This window comes from Zonotrichia albicollis, chromosome 16 (assembly GCF_047830755.1).
Source record: "Zonotrichia albicollis isolate bZonAlb1 chromosome 16, bZonAlb1.hap1, whole genome shotgun sequence".
Classification (NCBI taxonomy): Eukaryota; Metazoa; Chordata; class Aves; order Passeriformes; family Passerellidae; genus Zonotrichia; species Zonotrichia albicollis.
In genome coordinates this window covers 5648992-5672262 of record NC_133834.1, presented here as the reverse complement: position 1 = coordinate 5672262, position 23271 = coordinate 5648992, and the positions used below count along the sequence as shown (strand labels likewise).

At 42.5% G+C, this 23271-nt stretch overlaps 2 protein-coding genes across 11 annotated transcripts in view; both read left to right on the top strand.

Annotated features, from left to right (window-relative positions):
- Positions 1-10169, top strand: part of SUN1 (Sad1 and UNC84 domain containing 1) — a 32731-nt gene extending 22562 nt beyond the window's left edge. For 9 of the 10 annotated variants that reach the window (XM_074552943.1, XM_074552949.1, XM_074552948.1 and 6 more), the window contains 14 exons: positions 441-539; positions 1177-1270; positions 1386-1444; positions 2290-2435; positions 2584-2808; positions 3262-3348; positions 3713-3756; positions 4438-4577; positions 5117-5367; positions 5906-5990; positions 6397-6512; positions 6974-7141; positions 7956-8048; positions 8461-10169. In XM_074552943.1, the coding sequence (XP_074409044.1) occupies positions 441-539; positions 1177-1270; positions 1386-1444; positions 2290-2435; positions 2584-2808; positions 3262-3348; positions 3713-3756; positions 4438-4577; positions 5117-5367; positions 5906-5990; positions 6397-6512; positions 6974-7141; positions 7956-8048; positions 8461-8574 (1721 nt within the window). In that variant the 3' untranslated portion in view covers positions 8575-10169. The remainder of the gene's footprint in view (positions 1-440; positions 540-1176; positions 1271-1385; positions 1445-2289; positions 2436-2583; positions 2809-3261; positions 3349-3712; positions 3757-4437; positions 4578-5116; positions 5368-5905; positions 5991-6396; positions 6513-6973; positions 7142-7955; positions 8049-8460) is intronic. The other variant, XM_074552946.1, reaches the window with a different exon arrangement.
- Positions 10170-10748: 579 nt separating this feature from the next.
- Positions 10749-22347, top strand: GET4 (guided entry of tail-anchored proteins factor 4). The gene is made up of 9 exons (XM_005487374.4): positions 10749-10950; positions 14886-14964; positions 15372-15453; positions 15757-15906; positions 17529-17667; positions 19430-19570; positions 19655-19730; positions 19889-19961; positions 21028-22347. Exons 1-9 carry the CDS (start codon positions 10793-10795, stop codon positions 21114-21116), a joined length of 987 nt encoding a protein of 328 aa, XP_005487431.1. The 5' UTR covers positions 10749-10792; the 3' UTR covers positions 21117-22347.
- Positions 22348-23271: the final 924 nt, after the last annotated feature.

Here is a 23271-nt window from a genome sequence, read left to right as displayed (position 1 = left end):
TAGATAATGAACTTGATGTATAATTTTGAACAAATAAGATGCTTTTAAAGTAATGATGTGCTTAAAGCTTGTTTCTATGGTAGTACTCTTGCTATTCTCTGCTACACTTTGCGTGGCATTGTTAGATAAACATGTTACAAAATGTAAACTTGGATTTTGGAAAAGTGATATTCTAACTGCACAGGTGGTGTTCTCAGCCTGTTTATCTCTATCCATGAGAATTCAGTTTCTAAACTCTCTTGGTTTTTCTTGACCTCATATTTACTAGTGGCTTGCTTTGCTTTAGAGTAGTGAAGGACCAATTTGAGATTACTGAAAGGTACAGTTTAAAATTCTGCAGAAGCTGTGATGGGCAGGGGCTGAGCCTGTTTCAGTGTACTGAAGGGAACCTGCAGCTGCTTTGTGTGTGTGACCACATGGGGTCCATTTGTTGTACCCAGGTTACTTTGTGCTTCACGGGCTGCGAGCAGCGGGAGCCGCGGGCTGGCTCGTGTCGCAGAAGGTGTTGTCTCTACTTTGGCTGGCCATTCTCTCTCCAGGTTACTGTTCCAATCTCTGTGTTTGTGTGTGTGTGTGCATTGCCTGCTCCTTTTGACAAATTTGGGGACTGCAGGGGCTTACACTGATTCAGCTGTGCTTGTGCGGTAGCTTTTGTGTCTTGAGATGCATGTGCTGCTTTATTGACCAAAATGTGCTTAATGAGAGGGTGTGTTCCTGATCACAGGCATTACAGGAGACTAACCAGAGGGAATGTGTGTGAATATGGGGTGTCAAGAATAATGGGGTGTGTTTGGTTTGGCAGTCAATTGCTATATTGGTATTCCCCTTACCAAAAGCTGCTGCTGCTAATCTGTGTGTTTCCTGGAGCATACTGAGGTCTCCAGTGTGTGATAAGTTGTGTTCAGACATTAATACTGAATTTTCAGTGAGGTAGCATTGCCATAACAAAAGAGCATTTCATCTCTTTGCATGGCTGTTGACCTTGTTGAGTAGCTGTTGTTACAATGCTGTCACACTTGTGGTATCTAGATGTCAGTAAGCTGCATGCATTCCCTTATTCATGCATTTCTCCACTCTGCAAAGCTTTGTTGGTCACAGCTGCATGTCCCTCTGCTTGGTTTCTTTGAACATGTGCTGCAGTAATTACATTTCACACTCCCTCCTTTTGTCTTCCAGGGAGGGCAGCTTCTGGCATGTTCAGGTTGCTTAGAACTGGGTGGTATCAACTTGTTACTCTGATGTCTTTGCTCAAGGTGTTTCTTGTACGAAGGTGTGTATGCTTTGAAGTAATTGTTTTGTGATCAAGTTATTTACTCAGTTATAATATAAATCAATTAATCATGGTAAATGTGTTCGTTCTTGTAAACTGTCCTCTCTTTCTCTAGATGCCTTCCAAAGAACTACAGGTGGTTACTGTTTCTTATCCCACTCCTGTTTCTGCTAGGTATGTCAATTGTTCACTTTTAATCCAAATCAGTGTGTGTACTACAGCTGCTCCAAAATAGCATTTTGAATTGATTTATGAAGAAGATGCAGAACTGCAAAAGAGCAAGTTTGTTTGTGAACAGGGCAGTAATTCAGGCTTCCCAGGGTACTGACAAGTCAGCAATCTCTCCCCTTGTCACAAAAGCAGTATCCTTGATTTAATTGCATAGAGCTCTTTAGAAAGAGTGGCTGAATAAGTAAATGCACTGAAGTCCTTTTTTCTTTACCTCCCTTCGTAGGAGTAGCAATGAAAGAGTAGGCTGGATACTGATTCCTTTGTCAGCCTCCACAGAAGTGTGGTTAAGTTTTTACCAACTCATCCAAAGTCTTTCCTTTGCTCTAGACCCTGCTTTAGTTGCTTAAGATACAGCTGACTTTAGAGTGGTTAGTAGACAGTGTTCAGCCAGCTGTCAACTGAAATGAAACAAATTGAAGTATTTACCAGAAGTGCTGGGCCATTTCTGAAAAGCAGTTTCATGTCTTTGTGTCTTAAAAACTTGCAGCTATTTTGTGGAGATGAAGCTTCTTGGAAAATTACAGTGGAGATTCAAAGTCCTTTGTATAAGGGTGGACAAGGAAAGAATTTACCCTGTGCAGAAAATGCTGCTACTTCCCACTAAGATATTACCAAAATAAGTGTAATCTTGTGAAATGCTATTTTATTTCCATGGAAGTTTCTTCCAATTTTTATTAGCTCTTATGCAATGTGATATGTAGTAAGTGAATCATGCAACATATTTTCCATGGAGATAAAGAGCAGCATTTATTTATATATATTTATATAGCTTTTTGTTTCTGTTCTAGGTTGGTGGTTCTGGGGGCTTGATGGCTTCATTTCATTATTACCTCCATTGAACTGGACAAGAATTGGCACAATACAGAGAATAGATGATTCTGTTCATGTTCCTGAGCCACAAGATGACTCTTTTCATTCTGTGCAACCTCCAAAGGTAAGGGAGAACAGTCTAGGGAAGAACTTGCATATATTTAAAGTTCTTAACTTCCATGTCTTCAGTATTTTGCAGTAATTACTTGTTGCACAAGAGTAATGTAGATAAGTTGATTTTTATACATTAAAGCATTATCTTTATATTTTAGGATACCATCAATATCTTTGACTTTGGTCGTATAAGTGAGCTGGAAAAGCAAATGGCCTTCGTGTCTGACAGATGCCATGACCGAAACAAAGAATACAGCAAAGTGATGAGCCTGCTCCAGAATCTTCAAGATCAGGTTGCCACAATGAGTGACAGAAGTGAAACCTTGAATTTAATAAAAAACGTCGTGAGTCAATATCTTAAAGATATGAAATTGGAGGAAAAGGTAAGACAGTTATTGATGTTTCCTGGTACAGATTGTTCTTTTATATAAATGCAGATTGTGAGTGATTTGACTGGAGGATTCTTTTTCTGCTCTACAAATAACCAATAGGTAGTAAGGGCCAGGGAGTAGTTGTGGGCATTTGTTCCTCCTTTGTTACTGGTGACAAAGGATTAATTCCAGACAGGTGGCCTAAAGTAGATTCCTACACTGCTGAAAAGCTGCTGGATTTATCCTGTTTCTATACAAATAAAGAAGACTATAGGAAGGGCTGGTGACAAAGCAGGGTTTTTGTGGTAAACTTCCCTGTATATAACCCCTACTGCTCACACTACCTGCAGGATAAATCACTTAATCATTCACAGAATGGAATGAAAAGTGCAATTTTCAGAAAATATCAATTATGGTATTTGTACTCCAAAACAAATACACCCTCTTTTTCTTCTATTTTTTAAGACTGATTTCCTGGCTTTACACAAAGAGCATGAGTTGCGCATCCAGACGCTGGAAGAACTTCTTAGAAAACTCTCAGCTGAATCCAAGGTATTGACAGTGAGCTTTGCTGACTTGTTCTAATTGTAACCTGTTGATAAAACATATTGATTTTTTTTTTAAATTTGCTGTTCCAAACAGCAATTTCCTTTACTGTGGCTGTTACAGTTTCCCAAGTCTCATAACTTGTTTGTATTTTGGTTCCCTTTTCTTGGAGAGGGTTACATTCCAAAGTTGAAAAATTATTCCCTTGACCATTGAGGCAGGTTTGGACTGAAACCTTGTTATACAGAGGAACAAACATAATTGTGTGTGCAGTCCCATACAGGTGGTGCTAAAATTTCCTTTCATTATCCTCCTTTCTTTCACTTGAATTTCTTTATATATGTTAAAACTGAACTTTTGTGTTTTTTAGGACATCCAGAAGGAGTTCGACCTGGCCAAATCAAAATCAGTGAGGTATAGGCACTTTTCAGATACATTTTGCTTTTTCACTCCTGATGCCAACTGACAGTGATCCTTATCTTGTGTCAGTTAACTGACCCTGCAGGGTTGTACTGTCAGCAAGAGCACTTCTGTCTTGTACTGGATTTCAACTGTGGTGTCTCTTGGTTTTCTGTTTATTTGCTGAATTGCCATTTAAATTAAAATTAAATGTAAAATGGCTTTAGAATGATAGTTGAGATCTTTTTCCATAGCATTCACTGGACACTGATCTATACTGGTCATGTATGAGTTGCTGTTTGTAACTCAGCACTGCCTCTGGAGTTACTTTGGGTTGAGTGAGGTAGCCTGAGACTCACTCTGACCAGTGGCAAACTCACACAAAGTTTGACTGGTTTGCCAGAAGCCCTTAAATTCCCCCAGATCTGTATATGTTTGAGTTATTAACTTGTCAGCCTGAAAATCTGAAGTCATGACTGCTGGATTTTTCCATTACTTCAAAATACTTTGCTTTGAATATAATAATTCTAAGGATGCCTTAAGTAACAGTGTGTTACAAGTGCAAGTTCACTGTGTGTGGTGAACAATTGAACTAGAAGAGCACTTTGTATTAGACAAGTATATTCTCACACCTTGGAAGTTGATGGAATGATTCCAACTACTCTTTCCTAATAATTGACTCCTTGTTTTTGTCAGAGATGATGATCAATACAGTCTGCTTATGTCCAAAATTAAAAAGCTAGAAGTGGAGCTGGCTTCTATGAAATCAGAGCTGTTATCTGGGGAAAGTGTGAAGACGAGTTGTGAGAAAATGGATGTCATTCATGAAAAAGTAGGTTCTGCAACTTCTCTGTCCCAGTAAAATTTGATGTTGGTTTTGGTCACTAATTTTCTTGAAACACAGTGCAATCAGTAACATGGGGGTAGTATTATTCTTAAATAATGACAGTGTTGTATGTAGGGTTACTGTGAATTTTTCCATTAGTGCATAACACTTTACTAGGGAGGAGGTTATTGCTTGTGTTCTACAATGGCAGGGGTTTACTTGGAAGCTATGACATAGTAGCAGTTCTCTGCACAGTATTTGTTGATGTATTTTGCTAATCCATGGAAATAGGGAAAAGAAACTCATGGAAAATCAAATTAAGTTTGTTATCTGAGAGTTAGTTCTAAAAAATCCTGCCTAAGTTCTTTTGAAGCCTTTTAAATGTCTGACTGGAATGTAGCCCACAAAATACAGCAATACTGAAATGGGATTATCAACTTTTACCTAAATAATGACTTGTGATAATGGTCTAACTATGTACCTGTTGTATATTTTATATATAGTTATAAAAACTAATAATTGTAATTATTAATGGCTTCTACTAGGTAGATGCTCAGGTCAAGGAATCTGTCAAGCTATTGCTTTTTGGTGATCAACAAGAAGACTTGCCTGAATCACTTCTCCAGTGGCTTACCTCCAATTTTGTGAGCAAAAGTGATCTACAGACTGTGCTGCGGGATCTGGAGTTGCAGATCCTCAGAAATATTACTCTCCATATGTCTGTAACAAACCAAAAAGTAACATCTGAAGTAGTTACAAATGCTGTGACTAATGCAGGGATTTCTGGAATCACAGAAGCGGTGAGTGAGTTTTAATGCCTCAAAAATTCAACTAAAACAGGAAAGAGTTCTTTCATGGGCATTTTGTGGAGCATGACTGTCAACATAAATGTTAATTGATTTTAGGAGATGTCAGGAACATCAGCTGAAATGAGAACTGCAGAAAATGTTTTATCGAGTGGATTATTGCAGCATTGATTGTTGCCTGTTGTCAACACTTGTGGTTTTTTAATGTGTCCTATCTTGAAAATTGAATTCCCTAGAAACAAGTACACCAAAGAAATGCAGCTCAGGGTCTTGGGAAGAAGGAATGCAGATTTAAAAAAAAAACAAACAACAAACCAGCAGTCAAGATGCAGTATGAACTTGTATTTTAAGACAGACAACCATCCATTAAAAGTGGCCTCTGTCTTGGCAGAGGCTTTCAAGGACTTGTGATGAAGTGCAGCATCTCAAAAAGATGCTTGCAACTTCACAGATAGGTAAAGATCAGTTATTTTATTGCTTGATCTTATTAAAATATTTTTTCTTCCATTCTGTTGTATGTGTACACCTCTAGCAAGCACAGATTCTTGTAAACAATGCACTGAAACTCTACTCTCAAGACAAGACTGGGATGGTGGATTTTGCCTTGGAATCTGGAGGTAAATAGTAGAGGAAACACCATTTTACTACTCATGCTCTTAGTAGTATTTGCTAGAAATATTACAATGAGGAGTAAAGCTTAGTAGGGCATTTTTGTGTGTTGCCTGATGATCAGATCATTACAATCTGTGATGGTGTTTACAGGCCTGTGCATCAGCCTAGGTGTGCATGGACATGGATAGAATAATTCTCAATATATCTAAAACTGGATAGGAAAGAAATGAAAAACCTTTAACCTATTCTTAAAATAACATTGTATGTGATAGAAGCATTGCATCCACAGAAAGTTATTAATCTTAACTATATCTTTATCTGGTATTCATTAAGCTTTATATAAATCTGTGTTAATTGCTCATTCCTTCTTGAAGAGTTCTATTTCTGCTAACCTGCTCTGTCTTTTTTGAGGTGGCAGCATTCTGAGTACTCGCTGTTCTGAAACCTATGAGACCAAGACAGCATTAATCAGCCTCTTTGGCATTCCTCTGTGGTACTACTCTCAGTCTCCCAGAGTGGTGATTCAGGTAATGAAAGGCCAAGGAAACAAATGCAGCAATGTTATTTTTTTTGTAGTGGTTTGGGTGGCTCTTTGGGTGCTGGGTGTATCTCTGTAATGGGGCACAGGTACTTGGAGCTGTTTCTAAGAGTGGGATTCTGTCAGTCTCTGGGCACAGCTTAAGTCCTAGTCTAGCAAAACTGAGAGTCAGAGGAAGCTTGGGTGCTGCACTGGGCTTGTGCAGAGTGGGAGGGGTCCTGCAGAGAACTCATCTCAAGGCAGGTCTTCCAAACACTCCGGTGGCTCAGGTGGGTGTGCTGCCTTCCTGAAGGTTCCACCAAGGAGATTCTTTCTGCACCTTACTGTTTAAGACTGTCCCTAAGAACTCAGAATTCATTGCATATCTTTATTGCAATAAACTAGAAAACATTGCAACATTGTTTTTGTTGTTGTGTCCCATGTTGTTCTCTCCACCTTCCTTGTGTGCAGCCGGACATGTACCCAGGGAACTGCTGGGCTTTCAAAGGATCCCAGGGCTACCTTGTGGTGAGACTTTCCATGAAGATCTATCCAACTGCCTTTACATTGGAACACATACCAAAAACTCTTTCACCAACAGGAAATATCACCAGTGCTCCTAGGAATTTTGCAGTATATGTAAGTCTGTCTCTGATTTTGAGTTGATGTTTGAACACAGAATATTTGTGTTACATACCTTGGAGGAGAGTAACTTGAGCAAGGACAGCTAAGATGATAAACTGTTTCACTCATTGCTCTTAAAAATTGCTTTTATTTGTGAGCTTTGAGATTATGAATAACAAGTGTTGCAACTAATTTTGGGTGAGCTATTTACTCTTGCTCTATACAGTAGTAAACACTCCTGGAGGGAGATGATGTTTTATTTAATCTAGTTTTTTCATACATTTTGTTTCATCCTCTTTCCCATTCTTCCTCTCTCCACCCACTATCCCTCCCATTTCGTCTCTGCAGCTTAACTGTGTTGTGCCTTAAATAATTTTTTTAGTTCATTTTCCCCAGCACCACAGTTGTGTAGGCAGGATTTCAGAACAGAACAGACCACAGGGTGTATCAGAGATATCTGGGAACTTCTTGTCATTTTTCTAAATGCTTAAACTGTCACCTATAAGCATCTGAATCTTGACTTCAACCTTGATGTTCTCTCACTGTTTGTCCTGAACTGTTTATATTGTACACTGTGATAAGGGTTTAGCCATGAAAATTAAAGGGTTTGACCATGAAAACATGTAAACAGCACAGCTATTTACAGGGCAGGAAACTGGAATACACAGCTGTGCTTGAACTTTAAATTCATGGAAAACATTCTGATCCTGGCTTCATAAACCTTCAGGTGCTGTCCCTTGATACTCTGTGTAGGAATGCTTCTAGTTTGGGTTTGATTGGAAATTCCATTGATTTGATGGAAGTAAAAATTCTTCTGCTGCTGTTACAGGGTCTGGATGATGAATATCAAGAAGAAGGCAAGCTTCTAGGAGAGTATGTCTATGATCAAGATGGAGAACCACTGCAGATGTTTCCAGTGATGGTGAGTCTGGATTATAAGATGTAAAGTGTCAGGAGAAAGGTACTTTTATTTTCTACACTTGTGTGCAATGAGCAGTGAAGGGAAAAGGCCTTGTTCTCATGTGGGCACTGTGGAAGATGAGGTTTGTGGCTCAAATCCGTGGCCTGCATAGATGAGAGGGGAGGAAGATTTGTTGTTATGTGGACACAGATGGGGGAAAGTTGCCAAACATGGGGAGAGTCTGTTCTGTGCTGCTTCAGACTCACAAATAATTGTAAGGCAAGGGAGGTTCTCAAAGGAACAGAAAATTCTCAAGGCATAGCTTAGGTCCCTGCAATTAACAACAGTCATTAATAACTAAGAAAGCTTCAGTTGCAGATGTTTATCCCAGAGCCCTGACACTGATTTGTGTGTTTGCTTTTTCCTCCTCCAGGAGAAAAATGAAGATGCATTCCAAATAGTGGAGCTGAGGATTTTCTCTAACTGGGGCCATGTGGAGTACACCTGCCTGTATCGGTTCAGAGTGCACGGGAAACCTGCCCAGTAATGCACACTACAGCTGGGGGTGGCTGCTTTGTACATTTTGTTCCTGATCTGTATATACTGGGAAGCCTACAACACTGGAATCTGTAAAGGACGAGGATGCAAGATGCACACTGCAGAACTGTTGATCCTCTGATAAAGGCAGAAGACTGTCAGCAGAAATGTATAAACCCCAATTTTAATTTACTCTAAGGCTCAGCTTGTAATTGCCAGTTTGCTTCATATTTCTGTGTCCATGCTGAGAGAAATAATGCATGCAAACAGCTCTGGTTCATAAAGCCCAGCTGACAAACAGGTGACACACATTTTATTACAAATGAATGTATAGGTTTTTTAAAAAGAATAAACCACACTTTCTGCAACTAGGAATCTGTTCTTTTTTAATCCAGGACTCAACTGCATACTTTTGCTAGCTTGGCACCATAAGCCAAAAACTGTGGTACATTTTGAACACTGACTGTGGCTAAAGGTGTCCTTCAGTTGACAGTTGGTTGTAACCTTTTTGGTGGATCCAAAAGGGCTTCTTTGCTACATGTTGAATACAATAAATACTACTGTCAGGGAAAGCTAACACAACCAAAACCAGTTTCAACACCAGCGACTGAGAATGCTTTACTGTAATTTGTGGCCGTGAATTGCTCTAAAAGTCAGGGATAACTTCAGTTGCTTAAAGTTATTTTAAGGGTTTTTACCATGGCAACTTGGCCAGTTTGTTCTTTTTTTAGTGTCAATCCCACATCGACCTTGATGTACTGACTGACGGGCTCGGAGCTGATAAGCCTGCTGAATTGCTCAGTAAACACTGCTGTACAGCAGCTGCACTACCTTACTTTGTCCAAAGTGGGACAAGATTTCCTTAGACTGGTTGATTGTTATTCTCCTTTTGTACTGTGAGAATTCAGTGTGTGGAAAACAAGCCTGAAGCAATTCTCGCTGTGTCACAGTTACCAGAGGGACTCGAGCTCAGCGCTGCTGGTGCAAACACGGGCATTCCTGATCCTCCCCAAAGCCTTAGTCGGGTACCAGAGGAGTAGAGTTGCTCTTGGAAACAACATTTTCACATAGAAAAGGTGAAACTGCTTGTTGCCCCCCCTAGCCTTGCTGCTTTGAAGATCCTTTTTGGAAAAATTCCTGAAATTCACTCGTTTGCAGAATTTTTACCTTGCTGTTCCTAGTGCATTTTGTAGTTACACAGAACTGTTACACATGGACCTGCTGACTGGTTTTCTGAATTGAGTTATGTATGTTGCACAACAGTCCTCGAATGTTTGAAATACAAAAAGTCTCCATGTGAAGAACTGTTTTTCACTCGACCTAGAGACAGAACCTATGGCCTACGCAGAGGAGTAGATGACACATGTACAGGTGTTTTCATATTATAGGTTACATATTTAAAATTAGAATTATCCTGTATAAATTGAAATTAGGTAGCTGGGGGGGAATATTTTGAATAACACTAACTTATTTTTAAAAAAGCAAGATAGGACTTTGTGCAATGTATTTTTGTAAATGCTTTTCAAAATGTCTGTTATTCTTTGCTGCCTCCAAACTGACAAGATGCTATTGAGATGTTTAAATAAAAAGTTTTAATTTTTGAAAGTGCATGTAATACTTGAAACAAGAAATAAAGCCTCTTTTCTGTTTTTTTTTTTTTTTTTTAATCAGGTGCTTAAATAAGTGAGGAAAGATTCCAATGCAATATGATTCCAATGCTCCGAGCTGGGGCAGGGTTGGGGGGTTTCACTGAGGTTTTTACAAGGGGCAGGGGCACAAAGCTGGGAGGGGCAGGACCAGGAGCAACGTGTGGCTGGTGGGGCCTGGGGAAAAAGCACATTTTGGGTGGGTTCTAGATCCTTTCCAGCTGTGTGGAGGATGCGGGGTTGCTTTAACTCCTGTGCCCTCAGCCTTGCCTGATCCCTGCGCCGCAGCACTCCTCAGCCAGGTTCATTGCCCGCGCTCCATCCGCCGTTCCTTGATTTTTATTAAGGTTATCCTGCGGTTTCCTCCGCTATCGTGGTTCCAGGCCCGGCCGTGCCCGCCTCGCGTTCCGGGCTTCCCCTCACGCCGTTCTCAGCCGCCGTTACCGCTCGGGACGCCGCGCGCAGCCGCGCGGGCTGAGCCTCGCGGGCCGCCGTCCGAGCGGGCGGAAGCCGGGCAGCGGGGCGCCGGCGCTGCGTGCGCATGCGCTTGGCTCCCGCCTCCCCTCCCCGTCCTCCGCGCTGATGGCGGCGGCGATCATGGCGGCGGAGCAGGAAGCCGCAAAAGGCGGCGGCGGCAGGAACCGCGGCGGCGTGCAGCGCGTGGAGGGCAAGCTGCGCGCCAGCGTCGAGAAGGGTGACTACTACGAGGCGCACCAGATGTACCGGACGCTGTTCTTCAGGTAGGGCCGCGCCGGGCCCGCCGCGCCGCCCCTCCCCCGCCCGGCCTTCCAGAGCCTTCCCACGCACTCTGCTCCGCTGCCGCCCGCCGCGCCCACGGCCGCTCCCCATTGGCTGCGGTGCCTGTCCATCTCCGCGCCCCGCTCTCTGATTGGCCCGCGGGGGGGCGGGGTGGGGTGGGCGCGCGGCGCCGGCCCAAGCGGGGCCCGGGCCGGGCCGGGCCGGGGAGCGGCGACTCCAGGCTTGGCTTGGCCCGGCCCGGTTCGGCCGCGTCACCGCCCTCGGCCTCGCCGGCTCCGTCCGCGGCTCGGGGCGGCGGGGCAGCCGCTGCTTGCCGGCCTTTGGAGGCCAACCCCGGCCTGGTCCGCGCCCCGCCGGCCCGGCCACTGTCCGGTGAGGCGCCGGGGCTGTTGCGTCACGCTGCCCGCAGATCACGGGCAGAGCGGAGTCTCGGCCCCCGTCCCCCAACGCCGCTCGGTGGCCCCGCGTTCCGGCCAGGCCGAGTGAGGCCCCCCGGCCAGCGGGATGGGCCGGGGGTGTCTCCCCGGGTGTCCCCTGGCGCTCCGGTCCGGGCTCGCTCCGTGCCCCGGGCCCGCCCTGGAGCTGCGGTCCTCTGCCGCTCCGTGTGAGTGTCAGCGGCTGCCGTGAGGGTTGCGGGGTTTGGAGGTTGGTTGTTGCTCAGCAGGGACACGGGGTTACTTTGTTTCACGGCACGGTAACCCTGGAGCCGTGCTCGGAAAGGGGCAGCTCTCAGGGTGGCCAGAATCGCCTGCTCGGAGGAGCTTTTTGGAATAAATTCCACTTGGTGTAGTGTTTGTGTACATGACAGTGACTAAGTAGAACAGGGCTTTTATTCAGAAGTGCTACTGCTGCCTCTTTTGTCATAAGGACATTGTTTTTATTGCAAAGCATTTTTAGGCTTCATTTTTCAGGTCTGCTGCACCTTGCAGGGGTCACCCTTTCCTCATCAGACTTTAACATGGAGACCCTTGCCTGCAGGAGCACAGGAGAAGGTGTTTGTTCTAGGGGCTTCCTCAGCTGCCCCCAGCTTTGTTTACTTGTGGTTCTGCTGGGAGAGGACAGAACGGAAATTGATTCACAGAATCAATTAGGCTGGAAAAGACCTCTGATGTCATCAGGTCCAACTTTTGGCTTTCATCAGCTGGACAGTGGCACTGAGTGCCACATCTGGCTCAGTCCCCTCAGCTCCCTCAGCTGTTGTCATCAGACTCAATCTCCTGATCCTTCCCCAGCTCCACTGCCCTTCTCTGGACACATTCCAACCTCTCAGTGTTTTTCTTGTAGTGAGAGGTCCACCCTCCCTGTCCTGTGTCCCCTTTTCTCAGCCCTCACGTGTGTTAGGATGAGAACAGGCCTATGAGTAAGCACAGAAAAATAGAATTCATGGAAGAAAGTGGGGAGGAAAGTCCTTGGTGCATAATCCTGCTCCCAGCGTACATCAGCCAGCCTGCCCTGCCCTGCCCTGTGTCCCAGCACCATCACATTAAATCAGTTTGTTCTTCCATAACCCCTCTGATGGGATCAGCCAGGCACCATCCAGGCCTTAAGACTTAAATTGTATTTGAGAATAAATCTAAATTTAAGACAAAGCCTGGCCTATTTTATAGTAGGGATTATGTGATGTGGTGTCTGCAGTGGTGTGAGAAGTCTTGGCTCAGGAGGTCACTTCTCCAATCTTCTGGATATATTAACTCACATACTGAAGCCTCCCTGAATTAATTTGGAATCAAAGATCCTGCCTTTTCCATTTTAAATACAAGTGAAAGGATGTGTTCAGTTAATTGAAAGGGTGACATTTGCATGGCTGGGTAATCTTGTCAGTCCTCTGTAAAATGTGATAAAAATCAGCATTTTTATTTATAGACACATTAATACTGATTGGGGTGACCTGAACTCTGGAACTGTGATTGAGTTAGCCAGTGCTTATTCCCTTTAAACACACAGGCCTGTAAAACATTTGTCTCATCTGTCAGAGGGTGAACTTGAAATCCTGACTCAGTTTCATGCACTGAGCTGTATTTTAGGGTGGAGGAGGGGAAGAAGTGGAGGAGGAAAGATTACCATAAGCCTGCCTCCTGCAGAGTTATTATCCCTCTGTGATCCACAGAGCAGGTGGGAAACTGCTGTTCCTGCCTAACCCTGAGCTCCCGCAGCCACACCTGAGCTGGTGCTGTTTGCTGCTCCCCAGGCTGGGCTGAGATCTTCTCTCCTCATCATTTGGTAACTGGGTCACTCCTCAAAGTGTAATATCCTTGTTCCATCCATTTCTATTTCACTGACACTTGTAGGTCATTTTTCTGGTGTAAATAATGTGTTCCAGGATTTCTCTTGTTTTAAATACCATTTAGAGCGATGTCATCAATATTTATTTTTATTAGACAAGTTTTCTGATAAAAGTTCTTTGAAAAACCCCAACTCTTTGTATTTTATATAGTAAAATTGTTTTCAGCAGGTTGTAGTATTGTCTGTAATAATTCTCAGATTAGGAGCTTCCACATAGCATTGTGAGTCTACTGGAAGTAGAACTTGTGGAAGTGGATCCATGCTGAGTCCAACTCCCAGGAGCAAACCTGGATGGGAGCCCAACTATAAAAACATTAGAGCTGTGGATTCATTTGACTCACATTTACCATGGTGATTGAGTTGTTGAGAATTATTCCAAAACTACCATTGTGCCTTCCATTATTTCAGCTCTGTTTTGGATAAAAGACCTTGGTGTTTCTCAGAGTTGATGGGCAGGATGGAAGGAGTGTTTCCTCTCTTGTTTGGTGTCTGTGTGATGTTACCAGTAGGGGACACGTGTGACAGGAGTCTGGGGCACAGCACCAGAGGTTTGGGATGCTCTGGTTGTCCCTTTGGTTGCTGTGACCCCATGGCCACGCTGTCCTGCTGTCCCACCAACCCCTCTGTTACCCCACAGGCACTCCTGGGCTTTGGGGCAGCCTGAGGGGCCCTCCAGGGGCAGAGGGGCTGCCCTGAGCCCCAGGAACAGAAAGGGGTGACAGGGGCACAGCCCAGCCAGTGTGTCACAGGGGACAGACCAAAGTGCAGGTGCCAGACCAGCAGGGTAGAGCTGTCACCTCTGTGATATGAACAAATCAGCTACTGAGAGCACAGGCTTTTTGAGTAGCAGTTGAGAGAAATGGAGTTTGGAAACTCTGCCACATCTAAACTGCTTATATGGGAAATGCTGTGTTTATCAGCTGGGACCCTCCAAGAGCTGCAGTGCTGGCAGTGATGATGTGCAGGAGGCTGCAGGCACAGCTCTGTGGTAAGAGGTCCTGAGGTAACCACTGGGAGCAAATTCTGTATTTAATTCCTTATTTCTTCATTAACTCTTCAGTGAGAAAGGTGGAAGGTGTGGTTTGAAGCATTATATTTTGTTTCTTTTGAAGTGTTGCATGGTGAATCTTACTGGCTGTGCTTGCCTTGCTCTCAAACCCATGAGGGATGAGCTCCTTTGGTTCACAGAGGGCCAGGACAGGCTGATGTCCCCTGGCAGAGTTGTTGTGGTCAGAGAGACTCAGAGAGACTTGACCAGTGGAAAGGTCAGTGAGCTCTCCAGGAGATATTCCAGAAGTTGTTTCACTGGGATGGCTTTGGTAGAGGCTCAGAACATTTTGCTCAGTTGAAGTCTTGAGTTCATTCCCTTTTCTTGTTCCAGTCCCAAACATATTTGTAGCTCTCTCCATTTTCATTCTTATATTCTTTGTATCATTCCATCAGGTCTAAAGTAGAAAATTGCAACTTGCAGTTCAAGCTACATCATTATTGAAACTAACCAGATTTCAAAACAAATCTGTTGTTGTCATAATTTTAAATTTTAGCCAACTTTTAATCCTTTAAATATAAGTAACTTTAAGCATACTCAGCTTACTTAGTGGTAATTTTTATCATGGCTTTGCTATTTTTTCAGGTATATGTCACAAGGAAAACATGCAGAAGCAAGAGAACTAATGTATTCAGGGGCTTTACTGTTCTTCAGTCATAACCAGGTAAGTCACTGCTTTTGTGTGTGTGGCTTGAGGGCAGGGAATTGTTACTCCCAAGATTTTGAGAAATGAATGGTGAGTTCCCAGTAGTAAATATTTGGGGTAATTGCTTTGTAATCTTTTGTTTTATCTCTTTGTTGAGCCTTTCTCCACAAAGAATGGTTGTGCCAAGCTGGAACATGCAGCAGTAGTGTTTGGGAGCATCCAAACAATGCCTGTGTTCTGCTTTCCTGGAGGCTGCTCTTTGATGCCATCAAATCACTATAATTTCTTTATCAGGAAGGCTGAGACTTGATACTGTGCCTTAGCTGTTGATAAAAGCATTAAACCTGCTGCTGCCAAAATTCTGCTTGATGTTTCTTTTTGTGCCCTGATACATTCATCACTGCCAGTATGTGTCTGTTTTGTAGCAAAACAGTGCTGCTGATCTGTCCATGCTGGTGTTGGAGTCTTTGGAGAAGTCAGATGCAAAAGTAGCAGAAGACCTTTTAGGTAGGCTGACCTCTGCTCTTGGTGGCATTTAGTTGGGCTTTCCCTTCACAGTGATTTGTTAATGGTCTTGAAAGTTGCAATCCTTTTTGGATGCCTTCCCAACATTGCTAAGGGTTATCTTCCACATAGGAATGGTCTGGGGGAAACTTTGTTGGAGAGCTGTGGCTTCCTGATGACTCTGTGGGCATGCTTGGAACCAACACTGCTGCCTGTCCCTAAGGATGGATCTTAAAACTGCATTAGAAGCAGCAGATCATCTGATTTTTCTTAATGCTAAATATTTTTCAATCTTGTTGCTTCTAGAAAATTTGGCTAAATTGTTTAGTTTAATGGATCCAAATTCTCCTGAAAGAGTGGCTTTCGTATCCAGAGCACTAAAATGGTCCAGTGGAGGATCAGGAAAACTTGGACATCCAAAACTACACCAGTTACTAGCTATTACCCTGTGGAAAGGTAAGAAAAATCAACTGGCTTTTCTGTGTTTTCCTTTGAAAATGTTGAAAGCAAGGTGTTATAAGAGATCTGCTTTGGGAATAATCTAAAGAAGCTGAGATGGAAATGATTGATTGATTGATTGATTGATTGATTGATTGATTGATTGATTGTGTTCTGCTATTAGCTGATTTTTGCATTAATGTCTTCTTAATGTTACAGGGAAAAAATGGGTCTATAGCTCTATATTAGTGCAAAATCCAAAACACAACTGCAGAGAGGTTCTCTTTAAAAGGCAGGTTGATCCTTTAGACATTGAGGTAATTTCATTGTGTCATTAGGAGGAAAATTGCTGGGGAGCAAAGATGTTCTGTTGGCAAGTATTTTTGTTTTTAAATCCTGGATAAACATGACAAAGATTGAAAAACATCACCTGGCATCCAAAACAGTCTTTGGACTGTAATGAAATACTTTTTGAGAAGTTGGCCAACAGGGTTATTTCAAAATGAATGCTGTTGCCTTTGATTTATGAGCCATTTTATCACTTGTAAGAAAAACACAAAATGCTCTAAATAATTATTATACTTGTGGATGATAGCCAGTATTTACAGTCTTGTGTTCAAAACATAGCAAAGGTGATTGAGAACAGTTGAATACATGCCATTTTTTCTGTGGTTTCTCATGGATAGCTGTGCAAGATGATTGTTTATTTTACATTTTTCAGTAGCTGCCAGTGATGACATTGGTTTCATGTAACAGCCCTGACCCAATAATGGTCAATGCTGCAGCCTCTCTGTGTGCCATAGGCAATTCCCCAGCTGCCCTCCTGGGATTTGTGTTAGCCTGGTGGCTGCTGCCAGCCAGAGAGGGAGGATTCTTCTCACTGCATTCAAGTTAGAGGCTGCTCCAATCAGGATAAGAAACAGTTGCATTCTGAAACTAAAAGTCCCCATTTTGTAGCTCACTGTTCTCTTGAAGAGCAAGATGCCTACATTTTCTTATTCTGTAGCTTTTTGAGTTTCATCACAAAAGGCTCAGATTTTTAAAACAATGCTTTCAAATTCAAAATATTAGCAGCTAAATCCAGTTTTGTCACTGCTGTGATTTTACACAATCATTTGCTTCAGGTTCTAACAAATCTTTGCCATTTCTTACACCATTTTTCCTGCATAATTGCTGTTCTGTTCAGCATATGAAAGTGATTTTAGTTTTGGTAGCAAGAGTGGGCTAAGCTAAAAATAGGGAATAAAAAAAGGATGCTGAAGCTGCTGTTGGATTTCTTGGTGCACTTGGTCTAATATGAAATTTCTTGATTCCTGTCCCAGACATTGGTGATAGCACATGAAGTGTCAGCATTCACTTAGACAAAATGACACAACCAAAGTTCAGATCAGCAGTAGCTGTAATTGAGTAAACTGCATTTAATAGCAGTTGTTCAAATGTACTTAGAGTAAAATTTATTATTATCTCCCTTCATAAATTATCTGTAACTTACAGACTTTTTACCAGCTATCTTCTTATAGACCACACCTGTAACTCTTGTTCTTCTACCAGCTAATAAATTACAAGCCTAATAAATTTATTTTTATGTTCATGTACGCTGAACTGATCTCTTAAAAGCCTTTTCCTTTTTCTTTTTCTAGAGCAAAACTATAGTGAATCTCGGTATCACTTCTTGCACTCGACAGATGGTGAGGGCTGTGCAAACATGCTGGTGGAATACTCCTCGTCCCGCGGCTACCGCAGTGAGGTGGACATGTTTGTAGCTCAGGCAGTACTACAGTAGGTGTTCAACTCCTTCTGAAGCACTCTGCTGACATGACACTGTGTGTGGGACCAATCTAATTTAACCACACAGAAAGTGTGAAACTGGCCAGAGCAACAGGAGAAAGCTGTCTGAAAATCGATGTGTTAAATTTGTCAGACTGGGGAGAAAAAAAGTAAAATAATGTATTAAGGTCAAGTCCTGAAATTATATTAATTGCCTGAACCCTGAAAGCACAACTCTTAGCGTTATTAACGCCACTTTATGTCTAGTTAGGGCTTATCTATATGTTCTTACAAATACTGGACTCAAGCAGGCCTGTGTTTAGCACAGAACTTGCTCTCACTCAGGCCCTAAGAGGCAACTTGTCATGGTCAGCCTGCTCTGTGAGCAGCAGCCTGATGGTTCTTGCCTTGACAAAGTTGCTGCTGGCTCTCATTTTTGGCATTTACTTTGTAGGAGGTGGGAATGCAAGCTATTGTGTGCTTTTGCAGAGCTCATGTAGAATGAAGGTTGACAAAGCCAATTTTACAGTGTTCAATCAGCTGATGGCTTTCTTCAGGCAGGGAAGGCAGCTCATGGAGGAGTCTGAGGAGGAGGTGGAGACAGGACTGTGTGGCAGGGAGTCAGGGAGAGAGTAGGTGTTGGGGGAGAGGGAGGAGGTGAGAGCAAGTTTGTCTCTCTTTTGGCAGCAGTGAGCTGTCATGTCAGATTTGTCCTGCTTTCCATAGCTGGTTGCTATAGATTGCTGTGATTTTGAGCAATAGCAAATCCTTTATGGAAATCCAATATGTGCAGAACTCAACCAATTTTATGGGGAGAAATTCTGTGAAGAAGTTAGAAGATTATTTTTTCAGTGTTTATACAGCACTTCTACTGCATCATTTACTGGTTTATGTGTCAAATACTGTGTTAAATCCTCTTGCATGGTCGTTTATTCTCTAATGAAAATAATTGCAGTTCCTTGCTGTCAGTGAGGCAAAACAGCCCCAAGCCCTTGCACATGTGAGGGTGCAGAATTAGAGGCCAGCCTGCCATCAAAAATGACATGGCTTGTGGCAGCCTTCCTAGTGCCTGCTGACAGCATCTGTCCCAGATAAAGGCCTGTCAGGCCAATGGGACTTGCAGGGATTGCCAGTTAAATTAACTGGACCTGAACAAGGATTTGATCTGTTTGAGGGATCGATCTGTTGGGGACAATGGTTTGGGAGCTCAAAGTGCAGCTTTATTATGAGATTTTTAGGCATGTATGTCAAGCTATTAGTGGTCCTGATGCCACATTATGTTGAGGTGGAATAAAATGACAGAGTCAACAAATACTGACAGATACATACTAAAAGGAGATGTGTTTGGGGATGAATGGGTCTTTAATTCAGTTTTTAACTCAGCATAGTAAATCCTGGACCAGTAGATGCAATATCAGTTTCATGTGAATTACAGGGTAGCCAGTCTTTCCACATTTTGCAAATTGATGCTCTCTTTTAGTAACTATCCTGTACAATCTGCTTAGATCCTGGTTGAACTAATTCTATAAATATTTAATGTCTGTTTTCCCTCCCAACCTGCCTATTGCACAGTGTGTTCTAGTAGTGATTTTCCCCTTCCTCAGCTAAAGGCCAAACCATCCCCAAAGATGTCCATCTCTAACAGTTTTGTTTTACCATCAATTCAAGCCTGACATGGCCTCTATGCACAAGTGATTTTGGTTCCCTTTCTGTGTGGTGAAACCATTTCTCTACCCTTTGTTTTTAACTTGCCCCATTCTCTTTCCTTTTTCAGATTTCTCTGCTTAAAAAATAAGACCAGCGCCTCAGTTGTTTTTACGACATACACACAGAAACATCCTTCGATAGAGAAGGGTCCACCCTTTGTGCAACCACTGCTAAACTTCATCTGGTTTCTCTTGTTGGCCGTTGATGGGTACAGTCTGATTTCTGTCATGTCCTTCTTGGTTTCCTTTTCAGTTGTTAACTGAAATTACATTTTTGGTTGTTTCCTTTCTAGAGGGAAACTAACAGTATTTACAGTATTGTGTGAACAGTATCAACCTTCACTGAAAAGAGACCCCATGTATAATGAGGTGAGTTACTCATAAACAGGATTTAGCTCACTCAAGGAGTGAAATAATGGCTGATTGTCTCCAGCTTTGTAGAGAAGAGCTGGTGACTTACCTTGCCTGGCTGACTTCTGTCCATAGTAAATGAAATAATTGCCTTTTTTCACCTTGTGTCCCTGCAGTACCTAGATAGAATAGGACAGCTTTTCTTCGGAGTTCCGCCCAAGCAGACCTCGTCCTACGGGGGATTGCTAGGTAAGCTCTGCTTGGAGCTGCCTCCAGCCTTTGATCAGTGACCTGGATAAAACACCTGTGTTGGAAACACATAATCTGTTCTAAGCAATTTATAATTCTTTTCATAGCCTGTAGGAACAGCCCCTGCTCTAGAAGACAAAATGAATGGGTTGCATGTGAAAGTGATTTGTGGGAGTTTGTAGACTTTTCGTCACTGAGAAGGGGAGAAGCACTAAAAAGACTCTTATGGTTAATTTCTGACATTATGGTATAGATAGCTTCCTAATGTAAAGAAGCATCTTACTGGTGTTAAAGCTTAATTTCCTCAGAGTTTAGTGACTGATTTTTCTTCAGCTAAGTATGGGGCTTTGGTAGAGATCTAATCAGTACTGATACAACATGAATGTGTCCAAAGAGGAAGTTCTGAAATTAATACTGCCCTTCTACAAGGACTGAAATGGAATAGAGAAATTCAGCCCTCATTTCCTGGCTCTTGAATGAAATTAGCATAAAATTAATGTTTTCCCTGAGAACTAAGCTTCTTTGTAAAGTGACTTTTTGTAAAGTGAAGTTTTACCTGCAAACATCAATTCACTGATACCCAAAGCCTGATGAAAAACATGAACATCATGTTTTTACCATCTGTAATTTGCTTTTCAGCAATTCAGGCATCTTTAAATTGATGCCTCTGAGTTTCAACAATTTTTTTACAGCATGATGCAGACTGTGACTGTTTTCTGAGAGTTTCACTGCTGGAGGTGTGTTTTTCCTCTTTTAGTTGGGTTTTTCTCCCCTTTGAGGGCACAACTGTAGCACATAAATATGTGACTTTGGGTTTTTCAAGTGTATTCTTAGAGAAGGAACAGTATCAGTGAACAGCTAAGAGTATACAGCTTCCCAAATCAATATTCATAATGGAAACCAGTGTGGGATTACTGATGTCTTGGTGAGACTCTTCTACTTCAAAACTCTTGGGGTTTTTTTGTTACAGAAATCTGTACTGCAGCAGGATGGAATATATTAGTTAAAAGTTTTTGAGATGAGAATGTAAAATTAGTGATTTTGACTGTCCTGTATTTTATTCTAGGAAATCTTTTAAACAGTCTGATGGGAACTGGGGAAGATGATGACACAGAAGATGGTCAGGAAGACAGCAGTCCTATCGAGCTCGACTGAATGTTGTTGTCATTGGGTGCCGTGTAAATCTGATGATTCGATGACTCCAAAGACACTTTTGGAATTTGAATCCTGCAGTTGTTTCTTGGCTCCTAAAAGGGCTCCTCTGGTCTTTTAGAAATGGTTGCTGAAATGTTTATACTGTCGGTCTATATTATTTATGTAAAAAAAAAAAAGAAAGAAACCAACAAAAAGTAGCCAAACGAACCAATATCGGAGCGGTTGTTAGTGGGTGTCCGATGCAGCGGCTGGGACTGGTTAAACATAGTCTGCGGTTTCTGATGCAGTATTCCCTTTTGCACAGTCTTTAATAAAGCATAAACATGGGGCTTGTCCTTCACGGCCTACCCAATACCATCTGTGTTCTGAGAAAGCCTCCTTGCCCTCTGCCCTCTTCCAAGGAAGATCTCGAAAGGCAGGGGGAGCAGTTGAATAATTGATTTGCGAGGCTGGTGCCAAAAGTACTGCGAGACGAGCCGAGCTGCATAATTTGAGGTGCACATCCAAGAGACATTGATACAAGAACTTGCTTCCACTGCCATGAGTAACATGCACACCCTTCATACTGCCTGCCCCTCTCCCCAAGGCCAGGCTCTGGCGGAGCCCACGCGTGTGATTAGCCGATACTTCCTGAAAAGCACAAGGTTGAATAGCTCTTGAGTAAAAGCCCATCAGTGGAACGCAGGTAATTGGCTTCCAGCTGGATCTCTCTTGCCTAGGTATAAAAATTTGGCATCTAAAATACATCCTGTGGCTTGTGGCTGTACTTTGGAAGAGATTTTGCCAGTGTAAGTTCCCAGCTGTACGTGCAGGCGGCAGCGTTGCTGTGGGCAGGGTACATGCTTGAACTGGGTGGCAAGAAAGGGATACTGCAGAGCTTCTGGTTCTTTATGATATATTTATTTTTCTTGGGTGATTGATTCATTTAACACTTTCTGTTAAAAAAAGAATAAATCAATAAATAATGGAGTAACTTCACCCCCAGCAGTAGGCATAGCCATTCTCCATCTCCTCTGTATTGCAGCACAGTCTGGTACAGGGAACAGGTGAAAGGGTGGGGAAACGCTTTATTTTTTCACGATGAAAATAAAAAGGCTTAGATTAATAAACAGCAATCATGCATGGGGGAGGGATTAATACAAATTTATTGACTGTATGAAAAAAAAAAAAGGCATTGACAGGAAGACTTTGTGTTAATTGTGAAGTCTCAAATAAACACTTTATACCAGGATGTGCGATACTGCTGCTTTCTAAGAGTTTCCCAAGCAGAGATTTATATTCCTTGCTGTTTTTTTCACTCTGCATTTCACTGTGGGTCATCCAGCCCTCGGTGCTTCACTTCACCTCTGTGAAGGTGTGATTCTCTTGGGGTATTGGAATATCTGGAGCAGATGGGGCTTGCTTTGCCTTGCAGCAGGTTAAGGGAAGAGCTCCCTCTCCAGGCTAGTGCTGTAGACATTTAATAAATAATCTGGGCTATCAGCAGAGGTTTAGAACCACAGCTTTCATTGCTTTTGGCCGCCAGGAATGCCTCTAAGGCAGTGTGAGGTGTACACAGCATCTAGCACGTATTCCCTGCTGTGTTCTGTTATGTGACCCAATGTGAGATTTCTGCCTCAGCTCTGTCTGCAGCCTCCAGCAGCCCCCACTGTGAGCTCTGTGTGTGCCCTGACCCCAAAGCCCCACCCTGACAGCAGGGCAGTGCTCCAGAGCTGGGGCACCAACAGGTGGATATACTAAATGTATATTCAATAATTACAACAGTATATACAGAACTTATGTGTGTGTATAAAATATATACCTAGGAATTTAAAATACATGTATACACACACACACATATACTTTTTGTATAGATAAAACAGCTTTTTGTATAGATAATAATTATATACTTGTATTACATATAATTTATAATATTATTCTTAATTATACATGCACACAAAACAATTTTTATAGCTACCTATAAACACAAAAAAGGAGCCCAGTCTGTCCTCTCCCTGCTTCTGCTGTGCCTGGGTTGGTAAGTATGTGTGAATGACAGTGTGTGGATAACATACACTTATAAATACTTTAAATATAAGTTAAATGTATAATTATAGTTAGGCATACACATGTGCATGCAGATATACACCCTAAATTTATAAGTATATTTATAAAT

Coding starts and splice junctions, on each gene's coding strand:
- GET4 (XM_005487374.4), top strand. CDS start 10,793: ATGGCGGCGGCGATCATGGCGGCGGAGCAGGAAGCCGCAAAAGGCGGC. Junction 19,731..19,888: donor GAGACCCCATGTATAATGAG/GTGAGTTACTCA, acceptor GTGTCCCTGCAG/TACCTAGATAGAATAGGACA. Junction 19,962..21,027: donor GTCCTACGGGGGATTGCTAG/GTAAGCTCTGCT, acceptor ATTTTATTCTAG/GAAATCTTTTAAACAGTCTG.